Source organism: Glycine max, chromosome 5, assembly GCF_000004515.6.
Source record: "Glycine max cultivar Williams 82 chromosome 5, Glycine_max_v4.0, whole genome shotgun sequence".
NCBI lineage: Eukaryota > Viridiplantae > Streptophyta > Magnoliopsida > Fabales > Fabaceae > Glycine > Glycine max.
In genome coordinates, this window is record NC_038241.2 from 35601488 (window position 1) to 35620665 (window position 19178).

The 19178-nt window shown below is 32.3% G+C and overlaps 1 protein-coding gene, 1 long non-coding RNA gene and 1 pseudogene across 3 annotated transcripts; all 3 read right to left on the bottom strand.

Annotated features, from left to right (window-relative positions):
* Window positions 1-515: 515 nt before the first annotated feature.
* Window positions 516-1330, bottom strand: LOC102660483 (uncharacterized). Its single transcript, XR_414446.3, has 3 exons — window positions 1223-1330; window positions 685-814; window positions 516-597 (listed from the first exon to the last, which is right to left on the bottom strand). It is a non-coding gene; the product is annotated as an uncharacterized lncRNA (long non-coding RNA).
* A 1806-nt stretch (window positions 1331-3136) lies between these two features.
* On the bottom strand, window positions 3137-4797 carry LOC100820380 (PLASMODESMATA CALLOSE-BINDING PROTEIN 1). Its single transcript, XM_026128594.2, has 4 exons — window positions 4737-4797; window positions 3925-4362; window positions 3483-3522; window positions 3137-3389 (listed from the first exon to the last, which is right to left on the bottom strand). The coding sequence occupies exons 1-4, from the start codon at window positions 4795-4797 to the stop codon at window positions 3137-3139; spliced, it is 792 nt and encodes a 263-aa protein (XP_025984379.1).
* A 5484-nt stretch (window positions 4798-10281) lies between these two features.
* On the bottom strand, window positions 10282-18970 carry LOC100804192 (carboxyl-terminal-processing peptidase 1, chloroplastic-like; annotated as a pseudogene). The gene is made up of 12 exons (XR_005891543.1): window positions 18683-18970; window positions 18468-18587; window positions 17554-17691; window positions 17030-17134; window positions 16751-16919; window positions 15963-16039; window positions 13980-14024; window positions 13024-13107; window positions 11658-11696; window positions 11509-11571; window positions 10986-11115; window positions 10282-10897 (listed from the first exon to the last, which is right to left on the bottom strand). The product of XR_005891543.1 is annotated as a carboxyl-terminal-processing peptidase 1, chloroplastic-like (transcript).
* Window positions 18971-19178: the final 208 nt, after the last annotated feature.

The window sequence follows — 19178 nt, forward strand, 5'->3', positions numbered from 1 at the left end:
CCCAATTTCCATTTTCGTCGTTGTCAATATGTAATGAATTCTTTACCAATAAAGTGGCATTTTTTCCAAGCACTTGAACAATCAACTAATACGTCTGATACACACTAATATTGGGGAGGATGTGATGCGAGTTAAAAAAAAGGAACATAGTATCAAAAGGTTCATGAAAATGTACAAAGAAGCTTCTCTATGTTAGTATGCATTAAACCCTGGTCACTTCAGTTCTGCACTGGCTTCTTGAATACAAACTCTTGCATGCTTCCTAGGGTCATTTCTTCTCATGTCGTATCCACTATACACATCATCTTGAATGGAACGGTTACAAATATTCCAAGCCAATCTTGGGTGTTAGGCCAATGTATGTTGAATTAAATGCCATTGTAGCCAAGAAGGCTAGGCAAACCATTCAGGCATATATCTATATTAACTTGAAATTCTTGAGATATACAAAGCAGCTTCCAGCGAGCAGCTTCATCAAAAGTTTCAATTTAAATGATAAATCCAAAGCAATAGATTGCATCGGAATACCATAGAAACTGCTTTATCCCTGTTGTGACATACTGCAATTTTTAAGATGTCGGCTGATATCATCCCATGCTGCAAAAATGGGGCTCAGATCATGCACCATATTACCATTTTGACTAAGGAGGAAAAAAAGAAAAGAAAAAAAAAATCAAATTGTACCTGGAAGTTTCTGGAAGTCAGGCTCTATTCCATTGCCGTTTATGTCCTTGTGATTTGGTGTTACATACTTCCCAACAGTGATAACCACACCAGATCCATCATCAAGCTCAAATACAGATTGGATTAGACCCTGATAGAACCATTGCACATTGAAGTGTCATGAAGAGGTAGGTTGTTACAACTACACTGAATGCATCACGTAATTATACACGTGTAAGAGCTAAACCATTGCAAATATTTTTATTTTTTAATAACAAGTCACTGAAAGACATCAATATGATTTTCTTCTATTATCTTCCCTTTAGTGAGAGAAGCATTATGAGAAAAGAAACCCATTTTATAGAAGCAAAGACAACGCTGCAGTCTTTGTGGTACACTGGTGTGGTACTCCTTCAAAAGATATACACCATAAAGTAAAACTAACGTGAGTAAAAGAAAAATGCTTTCAGAGATGGACATGGGGTTTTCAGAACAAAGAATGCAGATCAAAGTCTACATTGCTTAAACCATACAGCAGTGATGGAAAATATTCATAAACCTTGCCATATGTGCGTTTTCCAACAAGAACAGCTCTACAATTATCATGAAGTGCAGAAGCAACCTGAAATAAGTACAACACCTATAGTCACATCATCAAAGTAAGTGGAAAATCAAACAAATAATATATTGAGAAATTGAGCTCCTCACTATTTCATTTCTCTTGCTCTAGCAGTTTTGTCATTTACTAAAATCTGCAAGGGTTCAAACCAAAAAGAATCATAATCCTTGTCATGAAGTCCTCAAAATGAGAACTCCATTGATCAATGATATATAATGAACACTCATATGGAGATTATTTTAATGTTCGCTTGCATGACCTTGTTCAATATGACGGGAAAACACTTCATCACACATCAAGAATAACCTTCTAAAATGATCACACATATAGATCTCAACTTAATTCAAAATTTTAGCTAGTCATGTGCAAGGGGTAATGAATTTTTCCAGAAAACATGAGAATATTCTCAGATGTTCCTTAACTTATTTTATTTATAATGAATTTGTGGAATTTTCTAATAATAAAGCCTTATTTCGGGGAGTCAGCTAGATTGATCAAATGATGCCATTGGAGAATTGGACCCAATCAAAAACCAAATTTTCAATAAATCCATGTTTGAATAATGGTTTCCTAATTTTTTTTCTCCTGTCCTCCTCTATCCTTTATTATCAAACTATATCCCATTGAATCCACTTTTAGCATAGGGTCACCAGTAGAATTTCTCCTCAGTCCTGATACTACCCAACTATCCATCATTTCCTCAATGGACATGCTCCACTTTTGTCTCAAACACTCACTTGCTCTTATTCTTTTTTTTTTTTTGTCACTCATACACCTTGACATTATCACCTCTAGGCTATAGTCCTATTGCTACCCAGTGGAATTTGCCTTTGAATTTAAAGGCACTTTGTATACTTAACCAAAAACGCTTTGATTCAAAAGCTTATCTCCACAAATCAAATTTAGAAATTCAACTTATCGACTAGGAATATATCATCTAACAAAATACTAAATTGAGCACTGGGTTGCAAGCAATAAATATTTATTTTATATAAATAAAATTTATAATAAATAAAGTATTTTTAATATATAAATTATTATATTTGTTTGATACTTAGAAATTTAAGATAATATCAAAGAATGTACAACACACACGCACTATAATCAATCAATTTAATTAGATTTAATCATATAGATCTTTTTTAAAAAAATCATGTGACTTTTTAAATTTAATTTGATCGTTTATATTTAATTATATAATTCAGACTATCATTCTTATATAAAATATATTTTTCTCATATTATACACCATCTATATGTATAATTCATTAAATATATAACTATTCTTACCGAATTTTTTATAAAATGAGATTTTCTTATAACTGTTTCTCTTGCCAGAAATAATTGTATTGATGGTCATAATATCACAATTCAATCTTTTTGCATAAGAATCTTCATTTTATATCCATTGACGGATGCCCCTTATCTCTGTTATCTGCTGTGGGAGTAATTGTTCCCACCAGATTTTTTTATTTGTTAATGTATATAAAAAAAATGCTCCCATATAATATTATATATATTCCCATGGGATTTTTTTTAACCCAGAGCTCCAACAAAGATAAGACATTCAATACAAAAAATTACAGTTCTTTAATGTATTTTATTCTATTTAGTAAATAAAATGGTGTGCTAGTTGATACTAACTACAAGGATTTTCTATGGAAGACAAGCCAATACTGTAGAAAAACTTTCTACTACCTATAAATCCTTTTGGCTTGATCAACTAACAGCCATACATAGATGAAAGGTATAAGTAATTTTAATTGCTAGACTTGTTGAAATTTTGCAAAAACTGCTGGAAGACTGATTGAATTCCAGCGCATCACATAAAGAACCAGTGGACCTTGTTTATCGTTTAGATGTAATTTGCTAGTTGAAGGGAAGCCAACAGGCCACATGTGAACAACAGAAGCAGGGAATAAAATGCAGATGTGGCTGTGTTGGGGTTTCCTTTTGGTTCTGAACCAAAGACATTTGATCCGCCACCGGGATTTAGCGTGCCTGGTGGAGTTGGTGGACTGACAAATAATGGCGGACTCGGTGGGCTGACAACTGTTGGTGCACTTGGTGGGCTGATAACTGTTGGTGCTTGTGATGGTTGATTTGTGCTGCATTGGTAAGATGACATATTAGGATGTATAGGACTGCATCTTCATTAATATAGGTTGAAAAGGAGATATATAGGTGCTGCAAATTCTCACCTTGTTGACTTGGGTGATGCGTATTTGCAATCCTTGTAACCTGTGATGGAGTTAGATGTTATTTTTCTATTTTTAAGGTAGAGAAGCACAAGCAACAGACGTAGGACAAAGTAGAAATTGTTTAAAGGCGCAGCCTAATCCCCTTATTAAAAAACAGTTAAATAAATGAAGCCCAGAATCCTTAGAGTCATGATGTAAGGAAAGTAAGCTAATTTTGGACATTCATTTGTTGCTGAGAAAGGCTTCAACAGACTGCAGCTGGACCTTCTTACAGGTTGCTCTTGACTATGCTTGTAGGGCCTGACATGACGTGTTACCCTTGCCATGCAGCCTCGGATACAAAATTCTATTCTTCCATTTTAAGAGACGTTTTTACGTTTTAAATATCAAGAAAATGATCACAAGAAGATAATCATGCTTTTAAGTTTGAAGAAATTCTTACTTGGATCATTGTTTGTAAGGGATGCTGTTCCTCCAAATACACAGCTGTTAGGTATTGGATTCTTCTGGTAGTAGTTATTGAATGCATAGGAAGCATGATCACGGACAGTGTTCGGATTATAGCAGCTTGCTCCTGGTTGTATTGCTGAGCAGTCTGCACGTCCAATCCCACAAGCATAGTCAAGAGCAACCTGTAGATCAGCGTCCGAAGCTCCCTGTTTAGCAACACACCATTGACCACCTGATGATGTTGGTGTTGTGGTTGGGGTTGTTGGATTTGTGTTTGGGGCCGTGGGGTTTTGCCCTGATGTGTCAGGTGTTTGAGGAGGAGTGTTAGGGTTTCCCACGATAGGGACATCATCTAATTGAGTACCCAATTCCGATGATGAGAAGATTTCCTGTTTTTTGTCATTTGTTAATATTTTGGTTGTTCCTAGACCTGGAAAAAGAAACCGTTATTTAACTCCTTGGTAGGTCAAATGAGAATAACTTTTGTGATGCAGCGGCTAAATAATTACCCTTTCTAAAGCTACCATCAATTTATGCAAATTGCACCTAATCAAGTTCGTTACAGTTGTACATAGAAGTGTGCATGCATGACTACGACATCTTATAGAACTGGAAACTATCATCATTTGTAGCAGAATTTATCTATCTAAAATATGATTGAAGTTTAAAGATAAACTTCGATCATATTTTCGATTGATAAATTGTGTACAAAATTTTATGGCCCTCGATATAATTAATGGCTTGAGTTGCATATCTTCTCAATCCAAAGTTGGTTTTGTTATAAATGCATGGGAAAAATGGTACCTGAACCAAAGAAAAGACATAAGGAGAATAACAACACGAGGTGGCAGCTTCTAGCATTCATTGCTGCAGGTCGGCTTGTGCTTGGATTGCAGGTGTTTCCTTAAGATTTATTAAACAAGGGCAGCTTCCTGTCTGTTCCTGTGAAGAGAAATTTCATTACTTAAACTTTTTATATTTTATATATAATAAAATCCTGAAGAATCAAAGAGAGAATGAAGAATAAGCAAGAGAGGCTGCAAACTGTGGGGAAAAAAGGTGCATGGGAAAGGAAAAAGGTGAAAGGTGAAAGGGTGATCTGATGCTTGAGAGCTGCAATGTATATGTAATTAATGTGACGGTGATGTCTCTGCAACGTCGTTTCTCTTTTGTGCCACTCTTTCTGCTGTTTTATGGGACTGAACTAAAAAGTAAAGCCTGAGCAAGTGGTTTGCCTTTTGGGTTTGTAACGAAGAATGTTGTCTCCCTTCTATTGTTTTTATAAGTGGTTCCTCTAGAATGTTTTCCAAGTACGATTCTCCTGCCTAAGAAACTCAAGTTATGCTACTGCTACCTTGTCTAACAAGAAATTGGGATAATCTTGTCATGCTTAAGCAACCTTGTCTCAAATCTAAGTTGTCTACTGTAACTAACCAAAAAAACTGCCTATTGCAGAACTTAAGTAACTTTAAATATTTCTGCTATAAAATAATTTGGGGGCTGGAATGGAAAGGTACAGTTAGAAGAAAATAAGATATTCTTGAAAAAAATAGGAAACTCAAAATCAGATCGGAAGCTGAAAAGAAAAGATTCTCAATTTTGCAATAAGGGCATGTCAAAGTCCCAACATATAAACATTATTAATAACTCACTTGCAACAATCATGAAGAGAATATCAAAGAGAAGTCATAGTTGTAATCCTATAAACATTATTAATAAATTTTGATTGTAAAAAATATAATAAATTTAAAAATTAAATATATTCAATGCATCAATTAATTATCAATCAAACACTAATTTATTAGTACTAATTTTTTCATATATATTAATATATTTTCATATAATGTGATTATCAATTTTTTTATTATTAAAATGTTCTAACAATTCGTCTATGCATCATTTCATATAACTCGTGATAGGTATAAAATTTATACATAATGTATATTTTTCATATATATCAATTCATATAATACAAATTGATCAAACTAATTTATATATTAATATTTGATTGATAATTAATTTATTAACATGAATCTATTATATTAATGTTAATTAAATTTATTTGAATTAAAAATAAAATAATCTTATTTAATATTTTTTAGGAAATAAATATAAAATTGTTACTTGACATCATCTCAAAAAATAAAACATTCCTTATATATTGGACACTAAGTTTATTTTCTAAACTCCTATTTGCTTAAGCTTTAAAATAAAGTAATTTTTAAACATAATTTCTTCAAAAAGCTTTTTTTTATACGTAACTTTTTTATTATAAAGAAAACAAATAGTGCAAACGCAGTTAACGTAAGTTCTTAAACATGTCTTAAATAAAATATAGATTTTCTTAAGAAAGAAAGAAATTCAAACAAACTAGCATAAGTAAGGAAAGGAGGAAAATTACTACAAAAGCAGAGCAAGGAGACACCGAAGTTGATTTGCCTGTTGCTTTTGAACCTTGTGGGTGTTGGTGTCTTCAGTTCAGGTAATTTATACCCTATGAACACGTGCTTTTACTATTTTTTTTTTAAATCAAATTAATTTTTCAAATCAGATTTCGAATGATTTATCATTTATGCGTAATCAATTTTCCAGTGAATAATCAATCGAGACATTAATTAATACATGCAAACTTAAAATCTCTCTCTTTTTCATATAGCTGTGGAACAAAGATTTGAATTTTTAATCGCATGTGAGTTCATAAAATACCTAATTTTTCACTATTTGAACACATCTAGTGGAGCCATGCGCAAATTAAGTTCAAATCGTTCAAATATCTAATTATTCCGCGTGGAATAGGTTTATGGCTTAATTAGTATTTTAGCTTTTGGATTGCAAGGAATAAATATTTATTTTATATACATAAAATATAAATAAAATATTTTTAAATATATAAATTACTATATTTGTTTGATCCTTACGAATTAAAGACAATATTAAAAAATGTACAGCAAACGCACACTATAATAAATCAATTTAGCTGATTTAATTATGTGAATTTTTAAAAAAGGTCATGTAACTTTTAAATCTTAATTGTACAATTCAGATTAATTCTCTCACTCTTATATAAAATATATTTTTCTCTTATTATATGTTATCTATATGTGTAATTCATTAAATATATAACTATTCTTACCGAATTTCTTATAAAATGTTAAATGAGATTTTCTTATAAGTGTTCTTCTTATTAGAAATAAATATATTGATATCACATTTCAATCTTTTTTTCTAAATCCTTGATAATATAATAAAATAATTTTTTTATATTTTATTTATTATACTAAAATAAATATGTCAAAAGAAATAATTATCACATTATACTTCAATCTTGAATTTTGAAGAAAAGTTAAAAAAAAATCAACAAAAAAAAATGGTGTATCAACTTTAAGAGCTTGTGACCCACTCAGGTGGGCTTGGACATAGAATTATGAGACCAAATAACCCATGGCCTGCATTGAGTCATGTCACAATGGGCCGGATAGTCCGTTTTGTCGCTCAATACAAGCATAAACAACTAGTTTTTCAAATAAGTGTATTCTAACCCTTTTAGAGTTCCAGCCCTTTTATTACTTTATCAATGTGTATATTCTAAATCCTATATAACAGTTTTAATGATGTGCACTAATAATATAAATTAATTTTATACAGTAATCACAAATTATCATTGATATAATTTTTAAAGTAATTTTATAAAAATTAACAAATTTATTATAAACATTGATGTCTGATTAAATGACTGTATAAAATTCATTAGATAGTTTTTCTTTCATATTAGAGTACCCTTTTATTATAACAAGATAATAATCAACAAGTAGATAGTTTGAGTATAATTTAATTTAGATATCTTAAGTAAGATTTAAGCTTCAGACTTATTAATGGAAAAAATGTACCTGGAAAAGACCCACTAACACCAAAGATGATCAATCAAGTTTTTCTACAGATATTAATCATCAACAAAGTTAACGACAGTTAGTACCAATAACATGATTTAAAAAATAATAGTATAAGGAAGACAAGAATGAAGAAATGAAGATTGTTACGTTTCCATGTGTTATAACCTTTTTATTTCTTTTCAATTCTAATAAGTTTATTCCATGCAATGCACGATCATTTTGGAGTGTATAAAGTTACTTCAATGTAAAAATTAGGATAAATAGTTATTTTTGTTTTTGAATGTGTAGAACATTGACAATTTCGTTTCCAAAAGATAGAAATTTAAATTTTAGTAACCGAAAATGAAAAAAAGTGAGATAAATTCATTCATCCACTAACTTTCGTCTGTTACCGCTAATGAAAGAATCTGCGTGGTATAGAGAGATAAAAATGTTATAAAAATGATTGTTAACATGGTTGTTGAATAAATTTGACTAAAATGTTAGGAAACTATCATTGGACAAAAAATGTTAGTAAGTTACTATTGGATCAAAATGTCAATAGTTTTCCATTGGCCCACAATGTTTGTATCTTTTTTGGACTATAATATCTGTACATTTCTATTAGACCAAAATGTCAGTAAATTAGTAGTGGAACAAAATGTTAGTAATTTTTCATTGAACCAAAATGTAAGTAATTATTTTTACTAAAATGTCAGTATGTTTCATTGGACGAATTTGTTAGACCTTAAATTTTATTTCATTTAAGGCTAAAATATAATTTAATATTTATCTTTCTTCCTTTTTTATCGTTGTAAGCATATTGTTATAATATACACTTAAAAAAAATAGAGAAACAAACATAATAATAAGTATAATGTTAATTAATAAGCATAATTACTTTAATAAACACTATAGCTCAAATGCAACAACAACAACACCAATAACTTTTTTTAAAATTTGATGAATTATTTTATTGTTGCTTGCAAATTTTTTATGCTTGATGTTACATATTTATAGAATAAGATTAGCTGTTTTTAATTTGCTCCACAAATTGAACAACCTCTAACTAATTTTAAAGTACTCCAACCCCTAAAGTTGAATCCAGCTATCACTCAAAGTACTCCAACTCCTAGTGTTGTGAGTGACTTTTACATATAATTGATTAGTTATTGTTAAATTATGTTATGCATAACTAGTCACTATTTATAATTGTTATAGGAAATAAGTTTCATACCTCCACCATTTAGCTACTTTTAGACCACCTCAACTTAGGCCTTTAGCACCAATTCAAATTATATTTGTAGATGTATTATCTAATAGGATGAACCAACCAAATTTCATGAGTTTCATACCCATACCAAGACTGTCCTGCTGGCAAGATTCAAATAAGTGAAATATGAGATATGTTTGTCTTTTATTTCTAGTAGATTCTGACTAATTATTATAATTTGGATAAATTTGTAATGATTGGTGCATTGTTACAATGTTTATTTTTGTACATTAATAGAATGTTTATTTTGAAAATTTTATATTATGACAACATTAGGTAGTTATACAATCAAGTTGGACTTCATTTTTTTGCAAGGATTAACTTAATGATTATGTATTTTTGTTTGAGTTTCATATTTTAAACAAAGTACTGTCACATTAGAAATTTCATAACAACAAATAAATTATGCTTATTAATCAATATTATACTTATCATTATGTTTGCTTCCCTATTTTTTAAGTGTATATTGTAAAGTTATGCTTGCAATGATAAAAAAAGGTGGAAAAATGAACATTAAATTATATCTTAGCCTTAACAAAATTTAGGGTATGACAAATTAGTCCAATGAAAATGTACTCATATTTTGATAAAAAAAATTATTGACATTTTGGTCCAATAGAAAATTATTGACTTTTTGGTCTAATGATAACTTATTGACATGTACGTCCAATGCTAACTAATTGTCATTTTGGTCCAATGGAAACGAACTAACATTTTGATAAAAAAATACTAATTTTTTGGTCCGATGGAAACTTAGTGACATTTTAGTCTTATGGTAACTTAATAACACTTTGGTCTAATGATAACTTACATACATTTTGGTCCAATGATAGCTTACTTACATTTTGATCCAATATATTCAACAGTCATGCTGACAATCATTTTTGTAACATTTTCGTCCTTTTGTGTCATGTAGACTCATTCAATAACGGTATCAAACAGAAGTTAGTGAATGGATGAATTTGTCGTACTTTTTTTTTACTTTTAGGAACCAAAATTTGCATCTTTCGAAAATAAATATGTCAATAATCTATATATTTAGGGACAAAAATGACTATTTATCCTCAAAATTAAACAAAATCAAACATGAATTCTGCATAAAAATGAAATTGTCGCTACATTTCAACGCTATAATATTCTGCATCGATGTAAGGGACTTCCCTTGTTAACATCAGGAATTTGAAGAATAATAGTTCAAAGAATAGTGAAAATATAAGCAGTAATGATTCCCAATTTCCATTTTCGTCATTGTCAATATGTAATGAATTCTTTACCAATAAAGTGGCATTTTTTCCAAGCACTTGAACAATAAACTAATACGTCTGATACACATTAATATTGGGGAGGATGTGGTGCGAGGTAAAAAAGGAACATAGTATCAAAAGGTTCATAAAAATGTACAACAAAGCTTCTATATGTTAGTATGCATTAAACCCTAGTCACTTCTGTTCTGAACTGGCTGCTTGAATAAAAACTCTTGCATGCTTCCTAGGGTCATTTCTTCTCATGTCGTATCCACTATACACTTCATCTTGAATGGAACGGTTACAAATATTCCAAGCCAATCTTGGGTGTTAGGCCAATGTATGTTGAATTAAATGCCATTGTAGCCAAGAAGGCTAGGCAGACCATTCAGGCATATATCTATATTAACTTGAAATTCTTGAGATATACAAAGCAGCTTCCAGCGAGCAGATTCATCAAAAGTTTCAATTAAAATGATAAGTCCAAAGCAATAGATTGCATCGGAATACCAAAGAGACTGCTTTATCCCTGTTGTGACATACTGCATTTTTTAAGATGTCGGCTGATATCATCCCATGCTGCAAAAATGGGGGCTCAGATCATGCACCATATTACCATTTTGACTACGAGGGAAAAAAAGAAAAGAAAAAAAAAATCAAATTGTACCTGGAAGTTTCTGGAAGTCAGGCTCTATTCCATTGCCGTTTATGTCCTTGTGATTTGGTGTTACATACTTCCCAACAGTGATAACCACACCAGATCCATCATCAAGCTCAAATACAGATTGGATTAGACCCTGATAGAACCATTGCACATTGAAGTGTCATGAAGAGGTAGGTTGTTACAACTACACTGAATGCATCACGTAATTATACACGTGTAAGAGCTAAACCATTGCAAATATTTTTATTTTTTAATAACAAGTCACTGAAAGACATCAATATGATTTTCTTCTATTATCTTCTCTTTAATAAGAGAATCATTATGAGAAAAGAAACCCATTTTATAGAAGCAAAGACAACGCTGCAGTCTTTGTGGTACTCCTTCAAAAGATATACACCATAAAGTAAAACTAACGTGATTAAAAGAAAAACGCTTTCAGATGGACATGGGGTTTTCAGAACAAAGAATGCAGATCAAAGTCTACATTGTTTAAACCATACAGCAGTGATGGAAAATATTCATAAACCTTGCCATATGTGCGTTTTCCAACAAGAACAGCTCTACAATTATCATGAAGTGCAGAAGCAACCTGAAATAAGTACAACACCTATAGTCACATCATCAAAGTAAGTGGAAAAGCAAACAAATAATATATTGAGAAATTGAGCTCCTCACTATTTCACTTGCACTAGCAGTTTTGTCATTTACTAAAATCTGCAAGGGTTCAAACCAAAAAGAATCATAATCCTTGTCATTAAGTCCTCAAAATGAAAATTCCATTGATCAATGATATATGATGAACACTCATAAGGAGACTATTTTAATGTTCGCTTGCATGACCTTGGTCAATATGACGGGAAAACACTTTATCACACATCAAGAATAACCTTCTAAAATGATCACACATATAGATCTCAACTTAATTCAAAATTTTAGCTAGTCATTTGCAAGGGGGTAATGGAATTTTCCAGAAAACTTGAGAATATTCTCAGATGTTCTTTAACTTATTTTATTTATAATGAATTTGTGGAATTTTCTAATAATAAAGCCTTATCTCGGGGAGTCAGCTAGATTGATCAAACATTTGAGAATTGGACCCAATCAAAAACCAAATTTTCAATAAATACATTTTTGAATAATGGTTTCCTAATTTTTTTCTGCGGTCCTCCTGTATCCTTTATTATCAAACTATATCCCATTGGATCCATTTTTAGCATAGGGTCACCAGTTGGATTTCTCCTCAGTCCTCATATTACCCAACTATCCATCATTTCCTCAATGGGCATGCTCCACTTTTGTCTCAAATACACACTTGCTCTTATTCTTATTTTTTTTTTGTCACTCATCCACCTTGACATTATCACCTCTAGGCTAGTCTTATTGCTACCCAGTGGAATTTGCCTTTGAATTTAAAAGGCACTTTGTATACTTAACCAAAAACACTTTCATTCAAAAGCTCGTCTCCACAACCCAAATTTAGAAATTCAACTTATCAACTAGGAATTTATCATCTACAATAATAATAAATTGAGCACTGGCTCCTGAATGTGCAAGTAATAAGTACCTAAAGGTGAAAAGTTTGTATTTACTCAAATGGTGGCAATAAATCATTGACCCATGATACATAACATATCCATCAGAGTTTTCAATTGTAGGAAATTCTGTTACTGCTCCATGTGTTTGCACTTAAATCATTACCTATCATACATAACATATTCACCATAGCTTCACACACTGTACAAATCTAAAATCTTTATCTGCTCCTTTATTTAAAGGGAAAAAAATCCACAATAAATTCAATGTATCTTAGGTTTTTTTCCCTATCTTCGTATTTTGGAATATCTAATGTTCATCTTGCTAAAGTTTATGAAATGGGCATCTAGAATCACTATTTATCAGTCAAACAATCAATAATTTCATCAAATCAAATGTCTTTGAATTATTCCTGCCCCAATGACAATCCAAAAAAGAAATTGGGAAGTAGAAATAGTTCCAGGAAGTAAATTCAATGATAAAAAATCAGATGTAGAAATTTTTTTACAACAATAGGAGCTTGAATCAATGGTGAAGTATCTGTAACAATAGCTTTCTGTAACTGAGGATCTCTTCCAACAGTGTAGATCACCTGTCATGAAGACATTAGAAAAGGACAAGTCTAAGAAACTAAAATGTGTTCAAAAGAACAGTTGAATGAGTATCGCAAAATAGCAGACTTTTTAAAGATCAGTGTTTCCTACAGTATAATAAAATAAAGCAACAGATATATATAACAATTGCTAACTCTGAATTCACATGATAGATAACAGATATTTAATATGAAATCATAAAACCAAAAAAAAGGATGCCAAAGCAATTGGAGATGTTACTACATCAACATGTAAGCAACTATCAACTTCGACCATTCGGCCCAGGAAAGGCTGACTGTTAGAAGCAATAAAGCCCTTCAAGCTCAACGCTTGAGGGGGTTGTGGACTGTCCTGCCTAGAAAAAGTCGACCATTAGAAGCATCCACACCCTTTAGGCTCAGCACTTGAGGCTGTGACAGTCGGGTGACAGAGGTTGACCGAATATAGTGAATACAGTGAATGGATCATCCAATGTAGAATGATTGGGTATTCTAGCCTTTCGCCCAATCTCATTCAATAAATAGGGGTGACCCCCCTTAGTCACCTCAAGTCACACAAAAAGGGCTTACTAAGGTTTCTTTGAGGACTCCTTAGTAAGCTGGACATAAAGATTGTTTTTGACATAATAATAATAAAGACATCATTCATTTGTAATTTCAATAGTCATTGTTTTGGATGTCACATGATAATTCTATTAGATATTTAGTGCTTTTCTTAAGGAGAGTGTTTTTCACACAAAATGCGAGGGCAAGGAGCTCGTTTGCACCATTTCAGACCCTAAGGTATTATTGGCATGTGATCATAAATTGAAGGGGGCAAGCAAAATTTATCCTAACCATTACAATCAGCAATGAGCATAAAACCGACATACCGTGTCTCCTTCATTTAGGAAAAGCTTTGCAATTTCAATTCCGGCCTGAACGAGTTAAACATAATAACTACATTAGGCAGTTTTAAAAAGCAAAGAAAAACTACATTCAATAGAATGCAGGCATCATTTATCTTGCCATCTTATATCAACCAAAGCATATGTAAGCACAACATGACAAAAGAATACAAATATACTTAAATTTCTGAAAATAAGAGAATATAATTTCTTGCTACCATGCCACAGTACCTTCCTGCAAAGGCAGGTGTCCACATATGCAAACAGCCAAATATGTACAATTCAAGTTCTTAGAATGTGTGGGTTTGAGCCTTACTCATCCTACAAAACCAGCTTTTAAGATGAGGGTTGCTCCTACTTATGTATATTGTTTTGGTCATATCACTAGTCGATGTGCGATCTCCAACACAAGTGAATTGATATAAATTCAATTAGTCCTCAAAGCTACACAACTAGTGACTCAAAAGTAAAGAGCTTCAAAGCTGCAAATCAGTTCGCAGGTTCTTTTGTGGTAGTGAGACTAAAAAATATCAAATTTAAATATATGATTAATTTTTCTTAGAGAGCTAGTCATGTGCAAGCTGAAAACAGAAGTGAAATAGGCAGAGTTTACAAAGAGGACATTGTCAACCCATGTCAACCTACAAAAAAATTATAGGTCTATATCCATTGGTGGAAGCACCTTATCTGTTATCTGCAATTGTCCCCACCAGATTTTTTATTTGTTAATGTATGTAAAAGAAAATTGCTCGCATAAAAAATTATATATACTTCCATTGGATTTTTTTAACCCAAAGTCCAAACAAGCATAAGACATTCAATACAAAAATTACATGCTCAAGCCCAAACAATTTAGCCCAATTCTCATTAATGTTACATTAACAAAAAAACATCACACACGAGCACAAATAAAGATTATCTTTATTTAGATAAAGATTATTTAAATATATCTGTTAGTAAAAGAAAAGATAGAAATTTTTTCCTTTACAAATAAAGATTATCTTTATTTAGATAAAGATTATCTTTTTTGAAAAGACATTAGTATGATAATATATTAGATTGGATAAAGATAATAAAAATAAGAGATAAAGAAAGATTGGTTAAACAAATCTCAAAAGATATAATTTCAAATTACGTACAAATACAAGGATAGACAATTCATTTTTCTAGAATAACACAAATAAAAAGTCTCTCTTGATATTAGTAAGTTGTTTAAGGATTGAGAAGAAGGAAGAAAGTGAAATTTTTTTGTTGAGGCAAAAATAACGAAGAAGTCAAATTCAAGAGGTGACGTACCTTTTCAAAACTTCTGCGGTATAATTCTTTTATGAGCATTTTTCTTTTAGTGTGTTCTTGATATAAAGAAGTCAAGATTAATGGTGTTTTAGGGTTGATTATTTTAATGAAGGGTGTTCCATTTCACACACTAAATTAGTATTAACAATAAAAAAATCATAGAACAATTTCAAAGTATGAAAATGCATAGATGACAACTGTAATTTATAGAAGCTTAAGTACTTTAGATTTCTTTTATCATGATATTATATATTTTTCCTTGTGGTATTTTACTTTTGTGAAAATATTAAAAATTATTTCTTGCTCCCACTAAGAAAATTTTCTGGATCCGCCACTGTCTATATTCATAGGCAAAATAATGAGAAAAATTACTATGGTCAATGAAGATTACAAAGAGGACCCATCAGCTCATGTCAACCATAATTCTTTGAAAATTTCTTGTCAAGTCAATGATTTTATGTTCAAGACATATGCAGGGACATGCTAAAAAAACGAATCCAATCCATTTCATAACAGAAATGGTTTAATGACAACTTACTTAATACACCATTTGTGCTACTTGAAGATTAGGTACACGGTAATATATTTAATTCATAATTTCATATACACTAGTCAATTTCAAAGAAGTGAGTCAAAATGGTAAAGGTAGATTGGGTTATATGCAAAAGCAACCTGTACTAGCCCACCAAGATTGTCTCTGAGATCCAATATGAAATATGAGGCACCCATGTCTTGAAGTCGTTTCATTGCTGCAAAATCCATTATTTATTCTAGTGTCACGTATAAAAAATGGAAACAACTAATAAAAGAGTCCAGAAGCAATTATATTACAAATCAATATAAGGATCCAAAAAAGCAGCAGCCTTGCTTTACTAACAATGTATGGTATTCATTCTTGCATGGGTTACGTAGCCTAGATGACAATTTTTTATACTAACAACAACATAAGGTAAATAAAAAACCCCTGGCAGATCAATGTCAAGTTATTCAGAGGTGAAAGGTGTACTTAACATGCTAGGGGTTTTTAATGCTTGAGGCAAGAAACACGAAAAAGCTCACATCTGACTAAAGAAAGGGATTACAATTGAAAAGGAAAACAGCAAAATATTAGAGTAATTTTACATTGATTTTCCAATAAATCCATTATTCAATCAAAACCCGATTGTGGTCATTAATTGACTTCTAAGATAGACTTGATAAAAGCATAGAACAGAACCCCATAGTATATTGTATTTCATCTCCATCCTTTACAAGTCTGACTTAGAAGTCAATTCTCTCTCCTCAAAACAATATGTATCAGTAATCAGTTGGTCTCAAAATTAATTTAGCATCACTCAGAGTAAGAATTAGTAAAAGAAGACTGCTAATTATTTTTTCACTGCTTTTAAAAAATGCTCTAATTGAGAAAACATTATTATTTTAGATTAAAAAAAACACATATGAAGCTGAGAAAAGCTTACCAATGACCAAGTCTTTTCTGGCCAATGCATTGAACTCTTTGAGGCGTATATACCCAACAGAAGTAACACCATTGTCCAATTGTTCCAGCCGATAAAAGACTGGGGTACGAGCAACAAGTTGCCGCTGGACTTCTATTGATTCAACGGGTCCACAGTTGCCATGCTTGACCTGACAGTAATGATGCTAATATTAAAGTTGAACAAAAAAATTAAACTAAATAAAACTGTAAACAAAGGCTAGAGCAGGTGCCAAACTAACTTGGAATTAGAATCCAAAACCTGAATAGTCACAGATGTTCCATTAGGGCCTTGCAACAGGGATGATACTTCAAATGCTGATTTTCCCTTTACCTCCATGTTATTGACAGCCAATATTTCATCCCCCTAGCAGAGAAACAGAAAAAGTAAAGGAAACATATTATATTATTCAAAATAGTTCTTTGTGCCTACCCCATTTGCTTCTAGGAGAGAAACTAAAGGAGAGTATATTCTGATAAATGGTAAGGACTGAGAAAGGGAAGTTGTTTTGAATGGTTAAAAGAAGCAAAAAAATTTGTTCACCTATTTCCTCTTGCAAACAAAAAGAAATGCATCACACTCTGTTTCTAGAAGTAATGGATACCAGAGATTGCTTATGTAGCAAATAGCAATTATAATGCAAAGCATGATTATTTGACATTTATTTCATCGATTATAAACATAGAAGTGAAGGCAAGAGAGATTTATGTGTAGATTTTGAAGGTGAAGAAGATAATGATTTGAAGAGCTGCAAATTATTAAGAATGTTCATCATCTTTGTGTACCTGTCTAACACCAGCAGAATGAGCAGGACCATCCAATATAATTCCCAGAACCTCCAGTCTGAGGTCTCCATTTTCATCAGGAACTTCCTTAAGGTTTATTCCAACACCAGTCATGTCATACCTTGCCATCTTGGAGAACTTTTAACAGTGGAAAAAGTCCATATGCCATTCATTAAGTAAGAAACATCAGAAGCACAGCAATAGAAATCACCACAGTCTATATAATCTCATACATAAGCAAAACAAATAACAGTGAAGAGAACAATGATACAAGAACGCATCACAAGTTTCTTATTCACTGTAATAAATGCAAGGGCAGCAATATTTTGGAAGATTCATATGTAATGTGTGTGTCTGTAAATATTTTAGTTAAACCATATAGACACATTAATTGTTAGATTTCATCTTAAAATCAGTTGGCATTAAGTGAAATTGTCCAACATGTATATAGGTTCCACCCCAAGAATTGAATTGAGATGGGTTATATGGGACTTTCCAACACTCCTTCGAGATCTCACATTGACAAGTGACTAATGATATGAGCAAAATAGTATCCAAGCCTATCCTAGTAGTTGTTTTGTGGCTTATTGAACCACACATAATTGGGTCTTTATCATGTTATTAGACCACCTGATAACACAAATATACAGTCACGCAAACTAGTATATAAGTGGGATGCAACCCTTAAACTATGAAGTAGCTTTAGTTTAAAGGATTGAGTTAGGCTCAATCCTAAGTTTAGACCCCTTCCATAGATGTCTGCTAGCTAAAACAGGTGATGGCGATACACAGAGAGAGGATATAACAAGTAGGCATATAAGCTGCACCACAGGAATTGAAGCAGATATGTGGGACTTTCCAACACTAATACTAGTGATTAACAAACACAGTAAAAAGGACACATGAAAAATGACCTCATCAGGGGAGAGAAAGCGAGTATAAGGATCGGCCAAGCTGGAGAGCATTCGTTTGATGATGTGGTGCGCCTTTGATCTTGTCTGAATGGAATTGCTCAAAATAGCTTCCCTCTTCAGCTGGAAACAAGAAGCGCTATATTAGCACGAGCCATGAACCATGAACCAACCAACCATAAGACACTATGAGAGTATGAGTAGATGATGTTAGTTACCTGCCAAGTGTCCTGGGACCATCTGTGGCGACCAGTGTCGAGAAAGGTGTCGTTGACAATCTGCCATGCTTCCTCGACGAGGCCTTCGTTGGTGACAACCTCGGGAGCTGTTTGGAGCGTCTCTTGTATGGGTTCCACATCACGACATATTTGGGAAGCAGAGACAGAGGGGAAGGAGAAGACAAGCCCGAAGGAGAGAGCAGCGCCGAGGAGAGTGTTGCGAACCAAGGGAATGGGAAGACGAGGATGTTTGGAGAGGCAAGTTGGAGGTGGCGAGAGTTTCAGACAGACGTAGCCACTCATCTTCTGCTGCTTTGTTTTTTTGTTTCACTAACATCGTTTCAGCAATGTAGGCCTCGCCACTTCACTCGTTCGTTATGTGATCCGTAGGTGGATCCCACTCTTCATCCCCTCATCCCTGCCCAAGACAAGACCCAAGACTCATTAAAATTTAAGCTTATTTTATTTTGCTATATTAAATTTTAATATTTTTATG

What these genes read in the sequence shown, in the direction of transcription:
- LOC100820380 (XM_026128594.2), bottom strand. Translation starts at nt 4,797, where the DNA reads ATGAATGCTAGAAGCTGCCACCTCGTGTTGTTATTCTCCTTATGTCTT. An exon ending in ATGTCTTTTCTTTGGTTCAG is followed by an intron (nt 4,363 to 4,736) that starts GTACCATTTTTC and finishes TTCTTTTTCCAG; the next exon opens with GTCTAGGAACAACCAAAATA. An exon ending in CCTTACAAACAATGATCCAA is followed by an intron (nt 3,523 to 3,924) that starts GTAAGAATTTCT and finishes ACTCCATCACAG; the next exon opens with GTTACAAGGATTGCAAATAC.